The sequence below is a fragment of the Cololabis saira genome, chromosome 23, assembly GCF_033807715.1.
Source record: "Cololabis saira isolate AMF1-May2022 chromosome 23, fColSai1.1, whole genome shotgun sequence".
Lineage (NCBI taxonomy): Eukaryota > Metazoa > Chordata > Actinopteri > Beloniformes > Belonidae > Cololabis > Cololabis saira.
This window is the reverse complement of record NC_084609.1, coordinates 15428240-15447779: the sequence shown is the minus strand read 5'-3', so window position 1 is coordinate 15447779 and position 19540 is coordinate 15428240. Positions and strand designations below refer to the sequence as shown.

The 19540-nt window shown below is 39.9% G+C and overlaps 1 protein-coding gene across 4 annotated transcripts in view; it reads right to left on the bottom strand.

The window, feature by feature from the left end:
• Window positions 1-7425: 7425 nt before the first annotated feature.
• The window catches only part of usp6nl (USP6 N-terminal like), a 91827-nt gene continuing 79712 nt past the window's right edge, over window positions 7426-19540 (bottom strand). For all 4 annotated transcript variants that reach the window (XM_061714167.1, XM_061714166.1, XM_061714164.1 and 1 more), the window contains 7 exons: window positions 19366-19414; window positions 18040-18160; window positions 17372-17466; window positions 17149-17214; window positions 11812-11911; window positions 11566-11718; window positions 7426-9250 (listed from right to left, as the gene is read on the bottom strand). In XM_061714167.1, the coding sequence (XP_061570151.1) occupies window positions 7671-9250; window positions 11566-11718; window positions 11812-11911; window positions 17149-17214; window positions 17372-17466; window positions 18040-18160; window positions 19366-19414 (2164 nt within the window). In that variant the 3' untranslated portion in view covers window positions 7426-7670. The remainder of the gene's footprint in view (window positions 9251-11565; window positions 11719-11811; window positions 11912-17148; window positions 17215-17371; window positions 17467-18039; window positions 18161-19365; window positions 19415-19540) is intronic.

Below are 19540 nucleotides of genomic sequence, written 5' to 3'. Positions count from 1 at the left end.
TATTTATCCTTGATAACCATTAGGTCTTAAAGGTGCCCGAAAGTTTCAAGTAACTTTTGTTTGGCTGATCTCCAATAATTTCTCTTATAATAAAATTTCTAATGTCACATGAAAATAAAGCTGGATTTATTACAATTATGAATGTATAATGCTTTCTTGTAACAAAATTAGATTTTGTATGAACTGTTGTTTTTCATTTTAAAATAAGTAAAATAATTGTTCTGACTAAAGTCAGATATCAATCTTTCTACAGTTTTTCCTGGTAAAAATGACACATTAGGTTTAAAATTAGGCTTGTCGAGGCCTGACATTTCTTTCAAATGTTGAACCTCTATATGTAGGAAATTCCAGTTGTAGGTATGAAGATGTCAACGTGTAAGTTAGGATAGATGTGGGTCGTTCCCTGCTAGTTCGGTGCTGTTGTCATTAAAACAGTCTTTTCTCACCACTATTATGCCAGTTCAGATTTTGATCAGCATGTGATTTGCATTAATTTTTCAAGGTAGTAGAGATGATGATGGTGACTGATGAGGGTAAACAGATGGAGAAGTGAAGAAGAGTAAAGTATCAGAGGTCAGAGGTCATCAACAGGCTCAAAGAAATGCACAGTGAAGCACATGATTTCTTTCTCACTTAAAAACAAACACAGGACTCTCAAGTTCAGGCTTTTAACCTTGTAGGTTGAACATCTTATCCTTTTATTTTGGCATTGAGAATCCAGACTGCACTATCTGAAATGTTAAGACAGTTTGCACAAAATGAGAACGTGTGACAAATTTAGATTATTTGGTGGTTTGAGCCTTGAGGAGTTGTCGACCTGGCTGTCCGGCTGTCGCATCGATTGCCTTTGCTTCTTCTGCTTTCTGACACGCCTCATTTATTTCCCAGGTTCTTTAAAAAAATATATTTTACAGATAAATTCACTTCCCTTATTTTGTGACTTATTTCTGAGCCGATTGAATGTAATAAAAAGAAAAACAGCAATTTATCAAATAAAAGGGTGGAGTTAGTGAATATTGGTCACTTTCCTTTGATGGTATACAATATAATTTTATGTAGTTATATATTTATTAATCAGCCCTATTTGAGAAAAGCATACCCAATTAATTGGCTGTGAAAGTTGGTGGTTTTAAGTAGGGCTGGGTATCAATTCGAATGTCAGAATGTCCTGCTGTCTGTACGGAGTAAACTGTGGTTCTGTAGTTTCTGCGCTGGTTTCTCAGGCGGCCGCTTCGACATGTTTGTTTTTGTTCGCGAGGGCAGCGAGGGCGGGCGGGGCAGAGAAGCGTGCAGTGTCCACGGCTTTTAGTGACCTCTCTTTCAACATTTTCTCCAAAGAAAACTTCATTTAGTTCGGGAGTTTTAAAAACCAGCGCTTTAACGCTACCGCAGCTCTTCGACGCCATGTTCATTGTATGATAGTTTCAAACCATGCGCATGTGTGAATTAAATGACGTGACTACTGGGATTAAAGTTCACCTGGCGAAAATCTAATGATAGAAAAATAATCGATCTTTAGGAATTAATATGAGAATCGATTTAGAATCGGAAAATCGATTTTCTTTCAACAGAGGTCTGTTACTCTATGCAAACGTCAGTTGCGTCTGTGCAAACGTCAGTTGCGTCTGTGCAAACGTCAGTTGCGTCTGTGCAAACGTCAGTTGCGTCTGTGCAAACGTCAGTTGCGTCTGTGCAAACGTCAGTTGCGTCTGTGCAAACGTCAGTTGCGTCTGTGCAAACGTCAGTTGCGTCTGTGCAAACGTCAGTTACTCACTGCAAATGTCGGTTATTCTATGCAAACGTTAGTTGCATCACTGCAAATGTCGGTTATTCTATGCAAACGTTAGTTACATCATTGCAAATGTCGGTTATTCTATGCAAACGTTAGTTACATCATTGCAAATGTCGGTTATTCTATGCAAACGTTAGTTACATCACTGCAAACGTCGGTTATTCTATGCAAACGTCAGTTACATCATTGCAAATGTCGGTTATTCTATGCAAACGTTAGTTACATCATTGCAAATGTCGGTTATTCTATGCAAACGTTAGTTACATCACTGCAAATGTCGGTTATTCTATGCAAACGTTAGTTACATCACTGCAAATGTCGGTTATTCTATGCAAACGTTAGTTGCATCACTGCAAATGTCGGTTATTCTATGCAAACGTCAGTTGCATCATTGCAAATGTCGGTTATTCTATGCAAACGTTAGTTACATCATTGCAAATGTCGGTTATTCTATGCAAACGTTAGTTACATCACTGCAAATGTCGGTTATTCTATGCAAACGTTAGTTGCATCACTGCAAATGTCGGTTATTCTATGCAAACGTTAGTTGCATCACTGCAAATGTCGGTTATTCTATGCAAACGTTAGTTACATCACTGCAAACATTAGTTACATCACTGCAAACGTTGGTTATTCTATGCAAACGTTAGTTACGTCAGTGCAAACGTTAGTTACGTCAGTGCAAACGTTAGTTACATCACTGCAAACGTTAGTTACTCACTGCAAACGTTGGTTATTCTATGCAAACGTTAGTTGTCCGTGCAAACGTTAGTTACATCACTGCAAACGTTGGTTATTCTATGCAAACGTTAGTTGTCAGTGCAAACGTTAGTTACATCGCTGCAAACGTTTGTTATTCTATGCAAACGTTAGTTGTCAGTGCAAACGTTAGTTACATCACTGCAAACGTTTGTTATTCTATGCAAACGTTAGTTGTCAGTGCAAACGTTAGTTACATCGCTGCAAACGTCAGTTGTCATTGGATTGTGTAATGTGAAGCTTGTATGCAGCTATTCTGCCATGGAAAACCAATTCCATGAAGCTCCTGCCGCACAGATTTTATGCTTGCATTAATGTTGGTAGAAGATTTGGAAGTCTTCAGCTATGGATCATCAGTGTTGGCAACTTTTACACACCATGCACCTTATAAGTTGACTCCACTCTGATTTTACATAGTCTTCTGCTTTGTGGCTGACTTGCTACTGTTACTCACTGCAAACGTTGATTATTCTATGCAAACGTTAGTTACGTCAGTGCGAACGTTAGTTACATCACTGCAAACGTCGGTTATTCTATGCAAACGTTAGTTACATCACTGCAAACGTCGGTTATTCTATGCAAACGTTAGTTACTCACTGCAAACGTCGGTTATTCTATGCAAACGTCAGTTACTCACTGCAAACGTTGGTTATTCTATGCAAACGTTAGTTGTCAGTGCAAAAGTCGGTTATTTTATGCAAACGTTGGTTATTCTATGCAAACGTTAGTTGTCCGTGCAAACGTTAGTTACATCACTGCAAACGTTGGTTATTCTATGCAAACGTTAGTTGTCAGTGCAAACGTTAGTTACATCACTGCAAACGTTGGTTATTCTATGCAAACGTTAGTTACATCACTGCAAACGTTGGTTATTCTATGCAAACGTTAGTTACATCACTGCAAACGTTGGTTATTCTATGCAAACGTTAGTTACATCACTGCAAACGTTGGTTATTCTATGCAAACGTTAGTTACATCACTGCAAACGTTGGTTATTCTATGCAAACGTTAGTTACATCACTGCAAATGTCAGTTGCCATTGGATTGTGTAATATGAAGCTTGTATGCAGCTATTCTGCCATGGAAAACCAATTCCATGAAGCTCCTGCCGCACAGATTTTATAAGTATGGATGATATGGATCATCAGTGTTGGCAACTTTTAAACACCATGCACCTTATAAGTTGACTCCACTCTGATTTTACATAGTCTTCTGCTTTGTGGCTGACTTGCTGCTGTTCATGAATGCTTCTACTTTCTAATATCATTTAGTGTTGATGATGGGGACTTGGGATCCTATCCAAGGCTCCATATAAACACTTTTTATTCTAAACTTTTTATTCTACTATTGCCTCGAACTATTTATTTTAAATTAGGGACACACCTTATTTTTGGTTTTGGTTAACAGCTGTGTGTCTCTTGAACTTTTTGTAAGGAAATATACTACATTAAATTTTGCTATCATTTCAGGCTCTTCTAAAGTAATAGTTTCCTTTTTACAAAATGCTCTGGAGAAAGGTGTTGCCATGTAATTGTCACATTTTATGTTTGAGGCTTTATGCTAACAGTTTCCTTTGCAAATTTGTGCAAAACCGTCACAATTGTGTTAATTTTGGCCCGATCTTACTCCTTCATGTTTATTGACCAATAGGAGATGAGCAGGACCAGGGGCCTGTACTACGAAGCGGGATTTGGGGTTAGCGAGGTAACTTCAGGTTTAACCCTGGGTTTTCAGGACTACGACGGTGGTTCACTTCTTACCGGGGTACATCGCCATGGTAACTTATGCTGAACAGCTAACCTGGTCCGGAGCAGGTTATGTTCGAGACACAGATCGCCGGGTATAAAAGCACCGCCCACTGACCAATCAGCTCTCTTGGAAAATGACATGCCCTTTCGAAGAGAATCCAGTGGAGCTCGGTGCGTGGATCGTGAGAGGATCCCTCCGATCTTCTTCTTGTCATTTTTTTTTCTGTTTGCTGCAAGTAATGTCAATGCTATTTCATTGTGCTTTTGTATACTGATATCATCCTAAAACAGAGAGTGATAGAAACACTAAAGCCTTGTACTTGTTGTACTTCTAAGATATGAAAGTGAGCCTACTTACCGCTTTGAATTATGTTTTTATATTTATTTTTTATTTGCTCCCATGTGCGTTTCACTCCGCTGGGGTTGCAGCTGAAGGAATGAGGCTACAATTGTCATACACGCCATACGAATACATCTAAGCAACACATGCATTTAACAGAATAGACAACTGTAATTATAGTCAGATCTACTTATGCCCTAATGATGGGGCAGTGATGTTTATATCCCTATGAATTTACGCATTTATACAGTCAGCGATCTTTTGCCAGCTGTCTTTCCTGCATTTTGCAGCTGCAACTGTGTTGCTTTTTGCCTGTATAATATTCCTATACTCATCATATTTCCGTAAAATTATTGTTTGCTCTTCGCTACTGAAATAAGCGGCTCTGACAGCGGACTTCTCCATGCTTGCGATTGGTCATGCGCTGAAAACACCGCCCCTTTTATGTGCACGCGCTCATATCCAGATTGGAGAAACCTGGGTTGATATACCGAGTTGATAACCGCCGTCGTGTGACCGCTTAGCGTGATTGCAATTGTCCGGGTTAGTGAATCTGGATAAGGAAAAGATATCCTGGATATGTTGAACTTGCTTCGTAGTACAGGCCCCTGGATGGGCAGCCTTCCTCATTTGAATGCGAATTTCCCCGCTGTGGGACTAATAAAAGCATATCTTATCTTATCTTATTTGCGTAATGAGGAAGGAATGCATAAGGTAAAGTAAAAAGTAGAGACAAGGAAATGTAAAAACAACAAATGCATATATAAGGAAAAACAAAAAATATATATATTTCTGCTTTTATTTTTAATTGTGTCTGTTTTGGTCCTCCATAGTTTGGCTTGACACCAAGAGCAAAAACAAGTCGGTGTACTCATCTTTTCATTATATTTCCCCCAGATAAATTTGGAGCACCATTCTTATTATTGACTGAGTAATAGGCAGTGAAGAAGTTGTGTTCAAAATATCTGTACACCCCTGCATAGTACAAGCTTGAGTGGATATAATATATACTATGACCATGTTAATGTTTTAATTTCAAAATGTTAAACCTTTTTTTCATTCACATTGCTTTAGAGATTTGGCCCTCAAGAGCAGAAAAATATTAACCTGGTATATTCTTTACACAGAACTGTTGCAGTCTAATGTGGATGGACAAACTGTAAAAAATGTGAAAATGCAGCCATCAATTCAGTAATCATTCTTAGCTTGTAGATTCCTGCAGACGAAACCAAATTCGTATGTGTTTCAGACCTGTCTTCCTCATTCCTGAAATACTGTTTATGTGGGACGAAAACAATGTTATGAAACATTTCAAGGTCCTAGTGGATGTTTACCTTGCAGAGAATCTATTACACAACCCATGTATTCCCTATCAGGTTGTTTCTTCTCCTTCCTCTCATCTGTTGTAATACTAGTTGTGTGCTCTTTTTGATGATTTTAAACTGTACTGTGCCAATTTTCATATAAATCTCATCAGTCATTCAGCTCCTATTGGGGCAGAGGGTTTTTTTAAGTGATGGTTGCCCGTGCAGCTTTCTCACAACACGGGCGTAGCTGTCTTTGTTGTATCAGTGCAATGAGAATAATCAATGTCACTTGTCGTCCAGACCAATTTCCTTTTAGGATGTGCAACGTATTTGTTGCAATTTAAGAACAAACACTTTGTAGTGGATGATTAAATATTCTGAAATGCTTGAACTTAAAAACTATCCGGTGTGGCCAAATACAGTTTGTCCATACAGTGTATCTTTGCTCCTAAAAACCAAATTAATTAATTTAGAATGAGCCCATTATTAATAATTATTATTAAAAGAAAAGAAAAAAAACCCAACTCAGAATTACAGCACAAGTAAAGACGGCTCCAGAGATGGATTTTCACCCCACTGTATTTTATTAAGCAAAATGTCAGAATGTTCTGCAGTTAAGTTGTTCAACAACAAAAATAACACAAGGAATGTAATGAACATGACTTCATAACTATTTGAGAGTATCCGAAAACCCGAGTATAAGGAATAGAAATGGAAAAGTTAATTGTTGAAATGTGTGCCACATTACTCTATACCAGCTTAAGTGCCAGCAGCTTAAAAAGTAGTCGACACGCCAGTGTTAATAAAACATAATGAAAAATAGAAAAGTGTAACTAATTTTCATCAATCTTGGGGCTGTTTGAGATGTAGTAACTATGTTACAACAATTAGAAACATGTTAAATTGTTACATAGCAACCTAGGACACCCGCTGTCATAAAGTTTCTTACATAAGCCCTAACAAATGATCTCTCTAGGGATGTAATCACATCTACTTTGGCCTTAATTTATGCATTCATAACAAAGTACTGTATTTAAACTCCAAGAGAGAAATGCATTTCACATTAGTAAATATGGACAGCAGTGATCACTGAAACCGGACCGTAACAAAAACTCAGTTTACTAAAATTGTAAAACAACTCTCTTCACCATGGAGGTTCTTCAAAATAGAAGTTAAAATTTACAGTAACCCTTTCAATACTAATCTCTAATTTTATAATTGGACATAAGTTCTCTTTGAAAATAACATTCACAAGCATATAGAGTTAATCTGTAATGTAAAATACCTGGGAGTAAGTGATAATATATAAAATAAAAAGATGGAAAGTAAAATAAGACTTTTCCTTCCCCGGTGAACCCCTGATATCTCAGAATATTAACAAAAAATTCCACTGTACATATGAGACTCTAAAAGATATATAATATACTGTCACCTCTGTTAACGATTTACATTCAAAAATAAAATTAAATCTTCAGTCAGTTTTTTTTTTTTGTTTTTTTTTGTCTCTTTTTAATGCAATCAGTAAAAACATTGGTGGCTGGCACATCCCGCAGCATTACGATGCAGTGTGACAGTCACTAGGTCAGTACTTCACAAGTAAAGAACAGCAGAGCAGAAACAAGTCCAAGTTTCTAACAGACTTAGGACTATTAGTCATCTTTACCACAGTGTCTGTGACTACACCTCAGTCTTTTACAGTGTCTAGAAATGTCTGTATCTTCGCATCACAGCAGCATGGACTCCTGCAAGGCAAACGCCTCCTGTGCGTGCCTGTAGTGTGGTCCTCCAAACAGCTGAGGGAGCTGTTGCCGCATGACTGTCGGCTGTTCTTGGGGTTGTGTCCTGTAGTGTGGCAGGTTGTCTGGGTTGGTGGGGAAAATGAACTCCTGAACAGGAGACATTTGGGCTCGCTGGAAACTGGGTGAGCGGGGCATCCCACCCGGGGACTGAGGGGGCAGCTCTTCCTCTGGCTTCCACTGGAGTCCATCGACAGGCCAACGAGGCCTGCCCTCCGAAAGGTAGTGCTGATTCGCCTCCCCTCTCTGGTGGCCCTCAAACCGGTGGTCCATCTTAGTATAGACGTGGGAAGTTGCTGTGAGTTGTTGCCGGTAGATTGGGGTGGAGCTGCCTTGGCTTTCTAGGTGCAGAGAGTCATCCGGGGGAGATCTGTTGTTCCCAAGGTTGCGGGTGGAGCCGGATGGCTGATTTCTGCGATAGGTGGCAAAGGAGTTATTCAAAAGAGCTTTCTCAGGGGAGATATTATTGGGTTGTCGTTGGGTGGTTGCATAAGCTATTTCCCCGTACACCATGCCGGAAGGCGGAGCATAGAGTCTATCATCCTCTCTATGGTCTAATTTCATGCTGTAAGCTGGATGGGGGATGAGAATCTCAGTAGTTCTTCCTGGAGAGTTCTGTTGGGGAGGTGTGTGGTATCGGTTCTGGCCGACGGAGCTGCTGGCTGGGAGCCCTGGTGGACTGTTGTGGGAAAATTGAGGTGCAAAACTGTGTTTGGACATTCTGAGCCCTGATGTGACGGAGACGACGCTCCCAGCCAGGCTCGACCCACAGCTGGGGTTGCCCTGATGTTGTGCTGAAACATTGAACGGCGTTTCACTGCGAGGGGTCCTCATTCTGGACGGAGGTCTCTCAAGCTCTAGGATCTCAAAGTCCTGCTCAGGTAGCCCTGGTACATTATCATACTGGGAGGCGTTGGAGCCTCGATCAGATCCGGGGATGAATCCCCTGGACCCTGGCCGGCGCTGGAAGGTAGCGTTGCAATCTGGACTGGAAGGAACTGGTGATGTGCTACGACTCAGCTTAACCTCACGTGCGGCTGCCGCCTTGGCAGCTTCCAGCTTTGTCTCTGAGGGCTTGAACCAACGAGGAGTGATTTCTTTGTGGGAGCTGGAAGCTGCGTTGGAGTTGTGGTTGGCGGTAGCATGGCTCTGAGTCTTCCCTCTGTCCTCCGTAGGGATCTGTAGTCTTGTGGTGGAGGCTGGTGGCGCTGCTTCTTTCTCCGGTGTGAAAGATTGCTTTTGCTGCTCACCATGGCTATCACTTGATCCCCTGGAGTGGGCATCCCTTTTGTTGTCCACTTTGTGGTGACGGATTGGTCTGTCAAGCGAGTCCCGGCGTGACCGGCTCGGGGGCCGACTGTCCCGCTGGCGGTCGGGCAGAGGACTGGAGTTCCTCGGAGGCTCCACTGGCTCGGTGTGGCTTTGACCATTGCCCATATGGTTCGCCGCTGCTGCCGGCTCAGGAGGAAGCTGCCCCAGAATCTTCTTGGGAAACTCTGCCTCTTTACCTGCAGGGTCAGAATTGTGAATATGCATTAAAATATGATCAAGAAACAAAATGAAAAGTGATGAGTAAATACACCGTGTGGTGCTGATTCACATCAGATGAGGAGTCACAACAGGGACATGTATTCATGCAACAACTGCCATAGAGAGGTAAAAAAATAAAGGAGAATTACATTCATTACAACAAAATTACATCCACGGACAGACAGAAAAGGTATCAAATATGGTGTGAAATTAATTCCCACCATGGGACTCAGTTTAGGATGCTGAGTTGAGTGGTCTCTGAAATTATTAGTTTTACTCCATTTCATTAAAAAGTACTTAGCTACAGCTGTAGACCCAGGCTTCAAAGATCATACAGAGGTAGTTATTGATTAATGACCTTTTTTTTTTTTCCATTAAGAAAAATGCTCTGGAACCTCTATGCGACAGCAGTCAAACCACAGAAAAATGTTGATTTAAACTACCTGCAATGGATGCTCCTCTACAACCAGTACTGTATTCAAGTAGTGAACAATGTATAAAGTTACTGCTTTGCAAGAAAAACAGACAAGTAGTACAGCTGATAAGAACATGTGCAGACAGAGAAGGTGATGCTGATGTTGGACTCCAGGGGGAAATGGAGATCACGAAGGAGCTGGAAGCTCTTAACAAGTTATCCAGCAGGACAACTCGCCACTGTAGCCACAAATTGTCCATGTTGAGATTATCCATTGTTTTTGGTCATTTTTCTAGAGTACAGGTGGCTAAATTGTACATGTAGTTGAATTTTATCATTTCAGTCTGTTCTTCATGCTTCCATTTTAAGTAATGGCTTTTAAAGTCTGCTGTTGATCCATGTATCTTGCTGTATAGCTTCTGCGTATTAGTGCTGCCATTGCAGGACGATTACATATTATACATTGAATTCGTTGCATTATTTACACTCTGTAACCATGTGAACATTCAATATCGGGAGTCTTTTTATTTTTATTTTTTTAAACAGTTAATCTACTGAATGCACATTTTAATCAAAGGGGGTACTTCTTTGCAGCTCTGTCTAATAAAAGCTTTGAGTTGTGTAGAAGTTGTTTACTGTCATCAAACTACAGAAATATGAACACTTACTGTAGTGTGGGGTCTGGAACAAAAAAAACATGATTTAAAATTTAAGAAGCGCACTTCTACAGGGCCATTGCAACATTCTCCCAATTTATTGATGTGTTTGGGAGCGTTGTCCTGCTTCATGACCCAAATTGAGCGAAGCTTTTCCTGTCAAACATGTCCTCACATTTCACCCTTAGATTCTTTGTTCAAAGGACATTGTTCCAGAGGTTTTGTTGTTTTCAGATGGTTTTTCACAAACCTATATCAGAGGCTTTCTCCGAGCAACTCTGACAACATATTTACTCTTTTTCTAACTGTATTGTCATAAACTTTAAACGTAAACATGTCAACTGAGGCCTGTAGGGTTTGAGATGTAGCTCTTGCTGGGACATCCACTCCTAGGAGGACTGGCTGATTTGAATAAGGGACTGAAATTGGTTATAGATAGCCATAAAAATACTCTTTAGCTATGTTTAGCTAAATACTCTACTTTTTGACCAATAGTAATAGTTGGCCTCAAAATGACATATCATTGAGTGCCGTTGGCACCAGAGGGCACATCATCATCACCAATTTTACCATGGCAAAAATTTTACTACAAAAATTATAGTAAAGGGGGTTGAATGATCAAATATAATATGCGGGGAATAAAAGCTTGTGAAAGGAAAAATCCACGTTCTGTTTGACAGACGAACAACACACAAGACAAATTGACTGACTTGGGGACAAGATGGACTGAGACATAGACGGGAAAAAAAACCAGTCAGGATAGCCCACCGGTTACTGTTGTAGGAAGGAATGTGGCCACCACTCACGGCCACACTTTTGTTGTTGTTGGCTAACATTGTTTGAAAGGAGAGGGAGAAAAGGCAGATTAATGACGAGACAGCGCAACACTGGAAAAATACACTACTTCAAGCTTAAAGACAACAGAAGGCCGTGTCAATAGGGATGATCTATTTTAGCACATGTTGGCAGGGATAGTTTTTTATTAAGTTATATGGAGCAGGAAATAAACCTTTGCAAGTCATTTTTAGATGGGTCAAAGATCTTCCGTTGCATTTATGGTGTCTGTGGTTGTTAGACTTGTAACCACTTGTAATCACCATTTTGATCAAGAATCACACACACACACACACACACACAAAAAGTCACCTGCTTTTTCTTCTTTTCTTTTTTTTTTTTTAAGTTGGTTTTATTAAATTTGTATACATCTCGCTGTTTGCAGTACCTGGTGACGGCAGGTCCAGCTTTGCTCTCCTAAGCTCCGTCATGGATGCCTGTAGCTGCTCAATCACAGTGTCATCCTCGAAGTAGAAGTTTTTGGCCAAAGACACCTGCAGGAACTCCACCAAGTCCTCCATGGACAACTTCAGCAGGTGCTCTGTAAGTCGCACACAAGTGCAATATTTTTATCCAAATCTTTTGGAAAAAAAATGGGCATGTACTGGTAACAAACTGTGGCGAACAATCTTACTTTTGTGCAATTTGAGGATAGTGTAGGACATGGCAGGCAGCAGTCGTTCCCCCTCTAAGATGTAGATGTCCCAGATTCTGAGGGTGAGGGTGAAGGGAGTCTGAACACAAACAGAACAAAAGGTTAAAGGCTCATTTTTTTGTTTACACGGTGTTTCTTGTGGATTGATTAGTGGCAAAAGTCAACTAAAGCCCGAAAAAGAAGAAGCTGGCTGTAAATCTTTATTCTTGTTATTTTATGCACATTAAGGCTACTCAATATTAGGAAAATGCACAGTCAAACCTGATATATAAACTAATAATTCAATGTACAATGATGTTGTCTTTCTGCAGCTGAAATTGTCCCCTGATAGCAAGTAACCTATGCAGACTCTAAAAAGAAAAATGTAATATTTTTTTCCATGCAACTTGATTTTTATTAAAAAAATAATGAATTGTACCCTTCACCATTATTGCTCTTCATTTAAATTGGCTTCTTGAGCAGATATGTTTCGTGTGATTGGCCAAAAATTTATATTTAGCATGTTGTAACTATTTGTGTTGTGTTCCATGAAGAGTTGTGGTTTTATTATGTTCATAAGGGTTTGTGAATGTTAATATTTAGCATTAGTGCCTCAGTCATTACTATTTTTTTCTTGTTTGTATTTTAAGAATCAACACCATAACGAAAAACGGCTCCTCGTTCCGTTTTACTGTCATGCGTATTATATACTAACGGATTAAGCTCAATGTACATGTGTATTGAGTCTTATAGTTGGCGTTGTGGATGTTCACAATCACCTCTTTCATAAGTATAACATTGTGAACAACATAAACTTATATTTAAAACATGAAGCATCTCAATCTGATACTCCGCTGCTGAGGAAAATAGACAAGTCGTGCCAACGTGACCGCAACTTTTCACATTCAAATCACTTTTTGAACATCCGACCGCGAGCGCAGAAAGTGGTGTATGCTGTCTACGATGTTTTTTGTGCACCGCACTCTGGCGTGCTGTCAGTTAACATCTGGGCCACATCCTGACTGATGGGCAGCCCATTCTTGCATAATCAAGTTTGTCAGAATTTGTGGGTTTTTGTTTGTCTGCCCGCCTCTTGAGAACCGACCACAAGTTCTCAATGGGATTAAAGTCTAATGTTTTGTTTCTTGAGCCATTTATCACTTTTGCCTTATAGCAAGGTGCTCCATCATGCTGGAAAAGGCAGTTTGTCACGAAACTGTTCTTGGCTGAGTAGTAACTCTACACACGAATGGTCTGGGGATGTTTACTGTTGGCATGACGCAGGACTGGTGGTAGCGCTCACCTTTTCAACACAAGGCCATCCTCCAGAAGTCTTTGAGCTGATATTTACTTGTAAATGTCAGTTTTATTAATATCGACGTGGATTAATAACGATGTGGATACTGATCATTAGAAAGTGAATGATGCAGAACCAAGACAAAAGTGACTGACTCATAAGCCCCCCGTGCCCTTTTTCCTGTCAGCTCACACACACATATTTTTCCAGAAGCCACAAAGTAATCAAGTTGCCTAATTAACGTGATTTAAAAGTTGATAACATTAATTGCTCAAAATAATTAGTTTCCTCCTCAGACTTGAGCGAGTAAAGAAATTTCCCTTTATCAGTGACTGGATGCGCTTATATCTCCTAGCTTGGATGATTCAATCTTCTGAAATTTATATTGTGAATACAACCACGTTACATTTAAAATATGTTTTAGCGAACGTCATGTTCAACCGTTTCAAGTTTTTTTTGCCACCAGGATTGCGCCAACATGAACATGAATATTGAGAACAAAGATACATAAAGCATTCACACGAAACAGTCGTTAGATATTTTATTTGCCTCCACTTTCATTGCTCTGCAGTTTTCTCCGTCAGCTCTTTCCTTTGCTGCAACAGCCGTGTTGCACTTTTGTCTGCATGTATTAATTATCTAATTGCACTAATATGTTCTGTTCTAGTGAGCTAAAATAGGAAGACCAATTTAGCTTATTATGCTTTGATGGTGAATCTGAACTCCATTGATAGATTTTTATAGTCATAGTCTCCTGGATTAATTCTATGACACTGTGGTGGCATCAGCCATCTTTTATGGAAGGTTCTGCTGGGGCAGCAACATGGCCAGCTCTGTCCTCCCCCTCCACTCGGTGGGAGAGAGAGGAGGATGACGGCTAAGCTGTCACTGCAGAGTCCTTCAGTGTGAAGGAACGCTATCCAGTGTCCTTCCTTCCTTCCTGCAGCTGTCAGACATCACTCAGTAAGACTTAACAGTTCAACCCTTTATGTGAGATAAAATTATTCATGTTCAATAATAATTTTAACCTAACATATTTCCAAATGTGCATATTATTTATAGTGTTTATATTGTTACTACTATTTTGGTACTTTTTCTCTTGCTGCTGTTGTAACAAAAACATTTGTCCACTGAAACGGATAAAGGAATTGTTATTCTATGCAAATTGCCATCATAACAGAGTCAGCAGACTTTGTGAAAATTATACTTGTCATTCTCAAAATAGCTTTCATTAGCAGTGTTTAACTTAATTTATATAGCAAGGATAAAATAGGGAAGCAACAAACAGGTTTTTTTTGTCCTTTCATATCATTAACTTGCCTTGCAATAGTGCTGCCATGAAATGACATGTGGTCTCTAGTAAGCAGGTTTTGGGACAGTGATGCTGTTCATCTACCCCCTTCCATTGTTCTTTGGTGGGCTACAGCGAGTCAATAGGCAGATCATGCAAGCTATACTGCCTCCAGGATTTCTTTTAGTACTTTGTAATTAGAAATGAACATTTACCACTGACATCAAAGATCTGATTGTTTGTGACATTTGTTGTTCTAAACGATGAGTTGACATTAAAGATTCTGCTTCAGATCACTCCCTTCTCTAACAAAGTTATCTCCAGCCTTGCGTTGTGAACCAGAGCCAGCTTCAATCAAATTTAAAATCACCCTCATACAGGTTTATGCTCCTGGTTACTTGTTCCGCTCCTGACACTGTCCATGACGCTGGGACGACCTGCCAACTGCTGCTGGGTCAGAGGTCCCGCTCTTCTCCCAACTGCCCAACAGAACTAAAGTAAGCCTGTTACCACTTAGGGTGCGAAGGGCAAAAATTAAGACTATTGCGCAACCGGCGGTGTCTACATCGTTGTCGCAGGAGGCTTTATCCAATCCAAAGTTTGATTACTGACAGGCCTGCACAGTAACTGAACAGCTCATTGGACCGCCTACCGTCCCTGACATGCATACAGATTGGAGAGGCTAACGAATAGCATGCCTAGGCTGTCTAAGTTTGGACGGGCTGGGCATTTATAGCGAGAAGCTCGTAGCTACTAGGGATGTTAATAATTAATCGATTTTCGATTAATTGCTGTTATGAAATTACCCGATTAAAATTAACGATTACAATTAATCTATTTATTTATTTTTTTCGTTTAATTTCACCAGCTGGTATTACGCCCGGACCACATTTAATGCGACACAACACGCTGCCGCCGCGGCGCGCACAGAAGAAAGAGACGGCGGATAATGTTTGGTTTTAGTAATATCATGCTCAGGCAATGAGTCTGCAATGGCCCAGACGGGAGACACATGTAGCTCTGTGCTTAACTTTTATTTTTAATCCACTCTATATTCTTCTGGTTGTTCTCCGATGCTCCCCTAAAGCCTGAATTATGGTTCCGCCTCGCCTTAAATCGACTCAGAGCCTACGCCGTAGCCTACGGCGTAGGCTCTGCGTCGTTGTAACGCAGAACCATAAATCAGCCTTCACCCGGTACATACATAGGTTTCTCTAAACATCTGTCCCCGCTACAGTTTTAACTAAAAGAAAATGTGCTCCAATACAGCAGGTCTGATAATTTTACACTGCCAAAACTCTAACTTAAAACGTAACTAGAACTTAAAATTTGCTTGACACAAATGACACTATTATGGCTGCTGCTACTACTAATAGCCTTGAAGTGCACTTTATATTATATTCCTTGTGGTACAAAAATGTCTTTTTGTTACTTTTGTATCAAATAAATATTTGATTAAGGAATACATTAAAATGTAATTTGTATTTTATATAAGCAAAAAAAATTATGTTTGTATCTCAGATGGGGGAAAAACGCCGCTTATCAACTAATCGATGATCGATCGACAAGGTTATCAACTGTCAATTAATGAAATAATCGATAATTTGCATCCCTAGTAGCTACTTTGCCATAGCCGATGATGGCCCACAGGATAAAAAAAAAAAAAAAAATCAAAAAGGCACACAAGTCAAGACTCTGCCTGTAGCTTAAAGGGAATCTATTATGAAAAACATGTTTTCTCTTGCTTTAACATATATAAAGTGGTCTCCCCTCAGCCTGCCAACTCAGAGAAGGAGGAAAGCAACCAAATTCTGCAGTGTCTGTACAGCCGCCCGGATGAGCCGTCCAGTGTGATGTGGATCTACGACCCGTTCAGATTCTGCTCCCGTTGTTACGTAACGAAAATGCGATTTACATAGGTTGGCCTCCGATGCGTGAAACCACACCCACAACTAACTCCGCCGGCCGGAGCTTCCGCCATTTTTCGTAGCGGTGTATCGCGTCATTCAGGCAGCCAATCAGCACAGAGCCTCATTATCATAGCCCCGCCCACTCAGAATCCCACATAGATAATGAGTTTAGAGAATGGGAAGATAAAGACATGGCTCAGAGGCAGAATTTCTAATTTATTTAGCAAAAACAATCAAAAGCTTGTTTTTAAGACATTCAAGGCCTGTTTAAAATAAGTATTAGATGCCATAATAGGTCCCCTTTTAAGGGTATGGGCCACTCACACCCCGGACAATGACTACAGACGCTTTGAGGGGTAGAAAGAAAAAAATCTTCCTAAAAAACAAAGTTATAGCCCTCACTTACATTGTAGCCTTGCATCTCTTCCCCAGGAAGTTATACAATCATTTGTGCCTTGATCCATGTAGCCTAAACATCTCAGATATGGACCAGGTAAACAATACTTTCCACAAACCCACATGAGGGATGAACAGATCAGATCACAACAGCCCGACTGCCCTCAGTTCAAGATTTTCAACTGTAAGAAATTCATTCCTTTTAATGTGTTTTCACAGGGTGTCCTTCAGTAGAATGTGGGCAAATCTGCCCCAACTGTAATCTTCCTGTCTGTCAAGACTTCCCTGACACCTTAGTCTCAAATTCTTTGTGGTCTGATGTTGAAAAGGGCAAGACTTTTTAACAGGAAGAAATGTCAGAGCTTACTTGTCAGACAACATTTGTAGAGACCAAGTCAAGAATGAAACGGCTTTCCCAAAGAGATTCCCGTCGGTGTACTTACTCTGTCCAGGAAGCACTGGAAGAACCACTTCATGGTGTACAGGCTTGTAAACACCTCCTGGTTGTCCTGCAGCACAAACCACACAGACACTTCAGTCAGTGAATGGAGTCAGACTGTTGTTGTTGAGGACAGCCGCTGGCTTGATTCTGAATACTGTGTCAATAAAGTGAATATGTCAAGGAAAGGGAAGTCTTTCCTGACATTATGAGCAACAGTGTCTCACCAGGTGTTGTTTCAGTTTGGGTATCATCTTTTTGAGGATGCGGTCATGGTGCTCTTGGAAACGCATCAGCTTTGGGAAACCAGGGACGAAAAACCCTGAAGGTGCAGATGATCCACTGTTATTCTTTTGCAGTGAAATCTTTCCAAACTAAAATAGTGATTGTCAGAGTGGGATCAACTTCATAACTTTAAAAGTTGTGCATGTGAAGGACAAATTCAAAAGTGTGGTGAACTCAACTCTCCACATGGACTTAGCTTGTTTTACATCATTTGCTTGATTGGAACAATCTTGTGAGTCTTAAATATTGTATAAAAGCAGCAATAAGAACCATTTGAATATCATAGGCTGGGTCCTTTTGAGTAAATGTGAATCATATAACCATGAAGAGATAACTGTTTGCAGCTGTAGGGAAATGTATCACATTTAAAAGAAAAAAAAAAATTATCAGTAAAATGTACACATAATCTTCCCATGTCCAATAGAAGAGTTACTAGTTAAACCTTGTGTTAATGATCTTGTTAACTGGTTTTCAACGTTCAGGCAAAGTAGTAATTGTTTATGTTAATACTTTGAACTTTTGTCCAACTCAACATGAGATGATGACGGAGGTTCATGCAGTGGGACTGTAAGGGTTTGGCTGTGAAAATGCAACATATGACTGAAGTTACCGTGCATGGCGTGCTTCTGTCCAGACAGTAGTCTGACCAGAGCCCAGAAGGCATCCTCTTCATTCATGTAGATCAGCAGTAGAGCTGTGATCTGGCTCATGCCCTGGCAGTAGCCCACCTCCTACAAACACACACTTGTCAGAACAAACTGTACAGTACAGCAGTGATAATTGTGGTTCAAGGAACAGTGAGCATTTCAACCTGAATTAGGGAACTAAACAGACCATATACACATTTTTTACATTACTGGTGGCTTTGAATTCCATACAGCAGCAGGGATCGACAATTTCCCCCAAAAGACAACTGTCCAAACTTAAGACTATTATTCTTGCCAAATACTTGTAGATCTACATATTTTAAATGATAGTGCAGATTCTACATAAACAAATGGTGATTTCTGAATTGCTTATTTATTGTGAAATACAATGTTAAATTATTTTAATAAATTAATCAAAATGTTTACTTTGGTTTCCCAAAGTAAACATTTAATAGGCCAAATCCAAATAGGCCAGTACAGGCTAAAGAGTTTGAACAGAAAGGCTGACTAATACAGTAGGTCGAGTCTGGTGTTTTGAGTAGAAAGAGTCAATTTATAGCTTATAATTTTATGTTTTTAGCTCTTTAAGAGTTATATTGTCCTCATAGATTAAAAAAAAAAAAAAGAAGACAGATTTTGCTTCTTTAATACTGTATTTTCTGCACTATAAGGAGCACTTAAAACCTAGAATTTTCTCAAAAATCCTCAGTGCGCTTTATGTATGAATTCTTGTGCTTACTGACCTCAAACCAATTTTATGTGGTACGCTGTGCTTAAAAATCTGTCAAAATGTTTACTAGTAAGCGATGAAGCCGCTCCACTTGATTGATTGTCGGACCCTTCCCAGCTGACACCGGGTCGTGGTATTAAAGTCGGTCTTTGGTTGGATACGGGTTGCAACGTCAGACAACGTGCTGGCAAGGAACCATCATCCAACATCTTGTCAATGTTACCTTACTATAATTAAACTTCAAACCAACATTAGGTTTTTAGCGCAAACCCCATTTTCAAATCTATATCATAATCAAATGTTGGACCTTACCTCCTCCACTTTTTATTTGAGGATTCGTGGAAGAAGATTTAAAATGTTAGTATTTTTCTGTATTAGTTACAACTGAACAATATTCTGAGTTATTGTGAATGAGTTGAATAAAGTTAGACTAACTGTTTTTTGTTTCGCTTTATATACGTTTTATCATGCGCCTTATAATCCGGAGCGCCTAATGGTCCGTAAAATACGATACTTCATTTCTAAAGTCTTAAAAAGAAAGACAAGCAGACTAACTCACCGTGTTGTAGATGGAGTAGGCTGCGAGGACGTGGAATAGCGCCTGCTGCCTGAGAAAACACACCAGTTTACACAAACTGCCTGAAATAGTCGTAGTTTAGTGTCACAATCATCATTTAAAGCTTGGTTCAGCATTTTAACAGCTTATATATACTGAATCTTTGACTTCCTGTAAG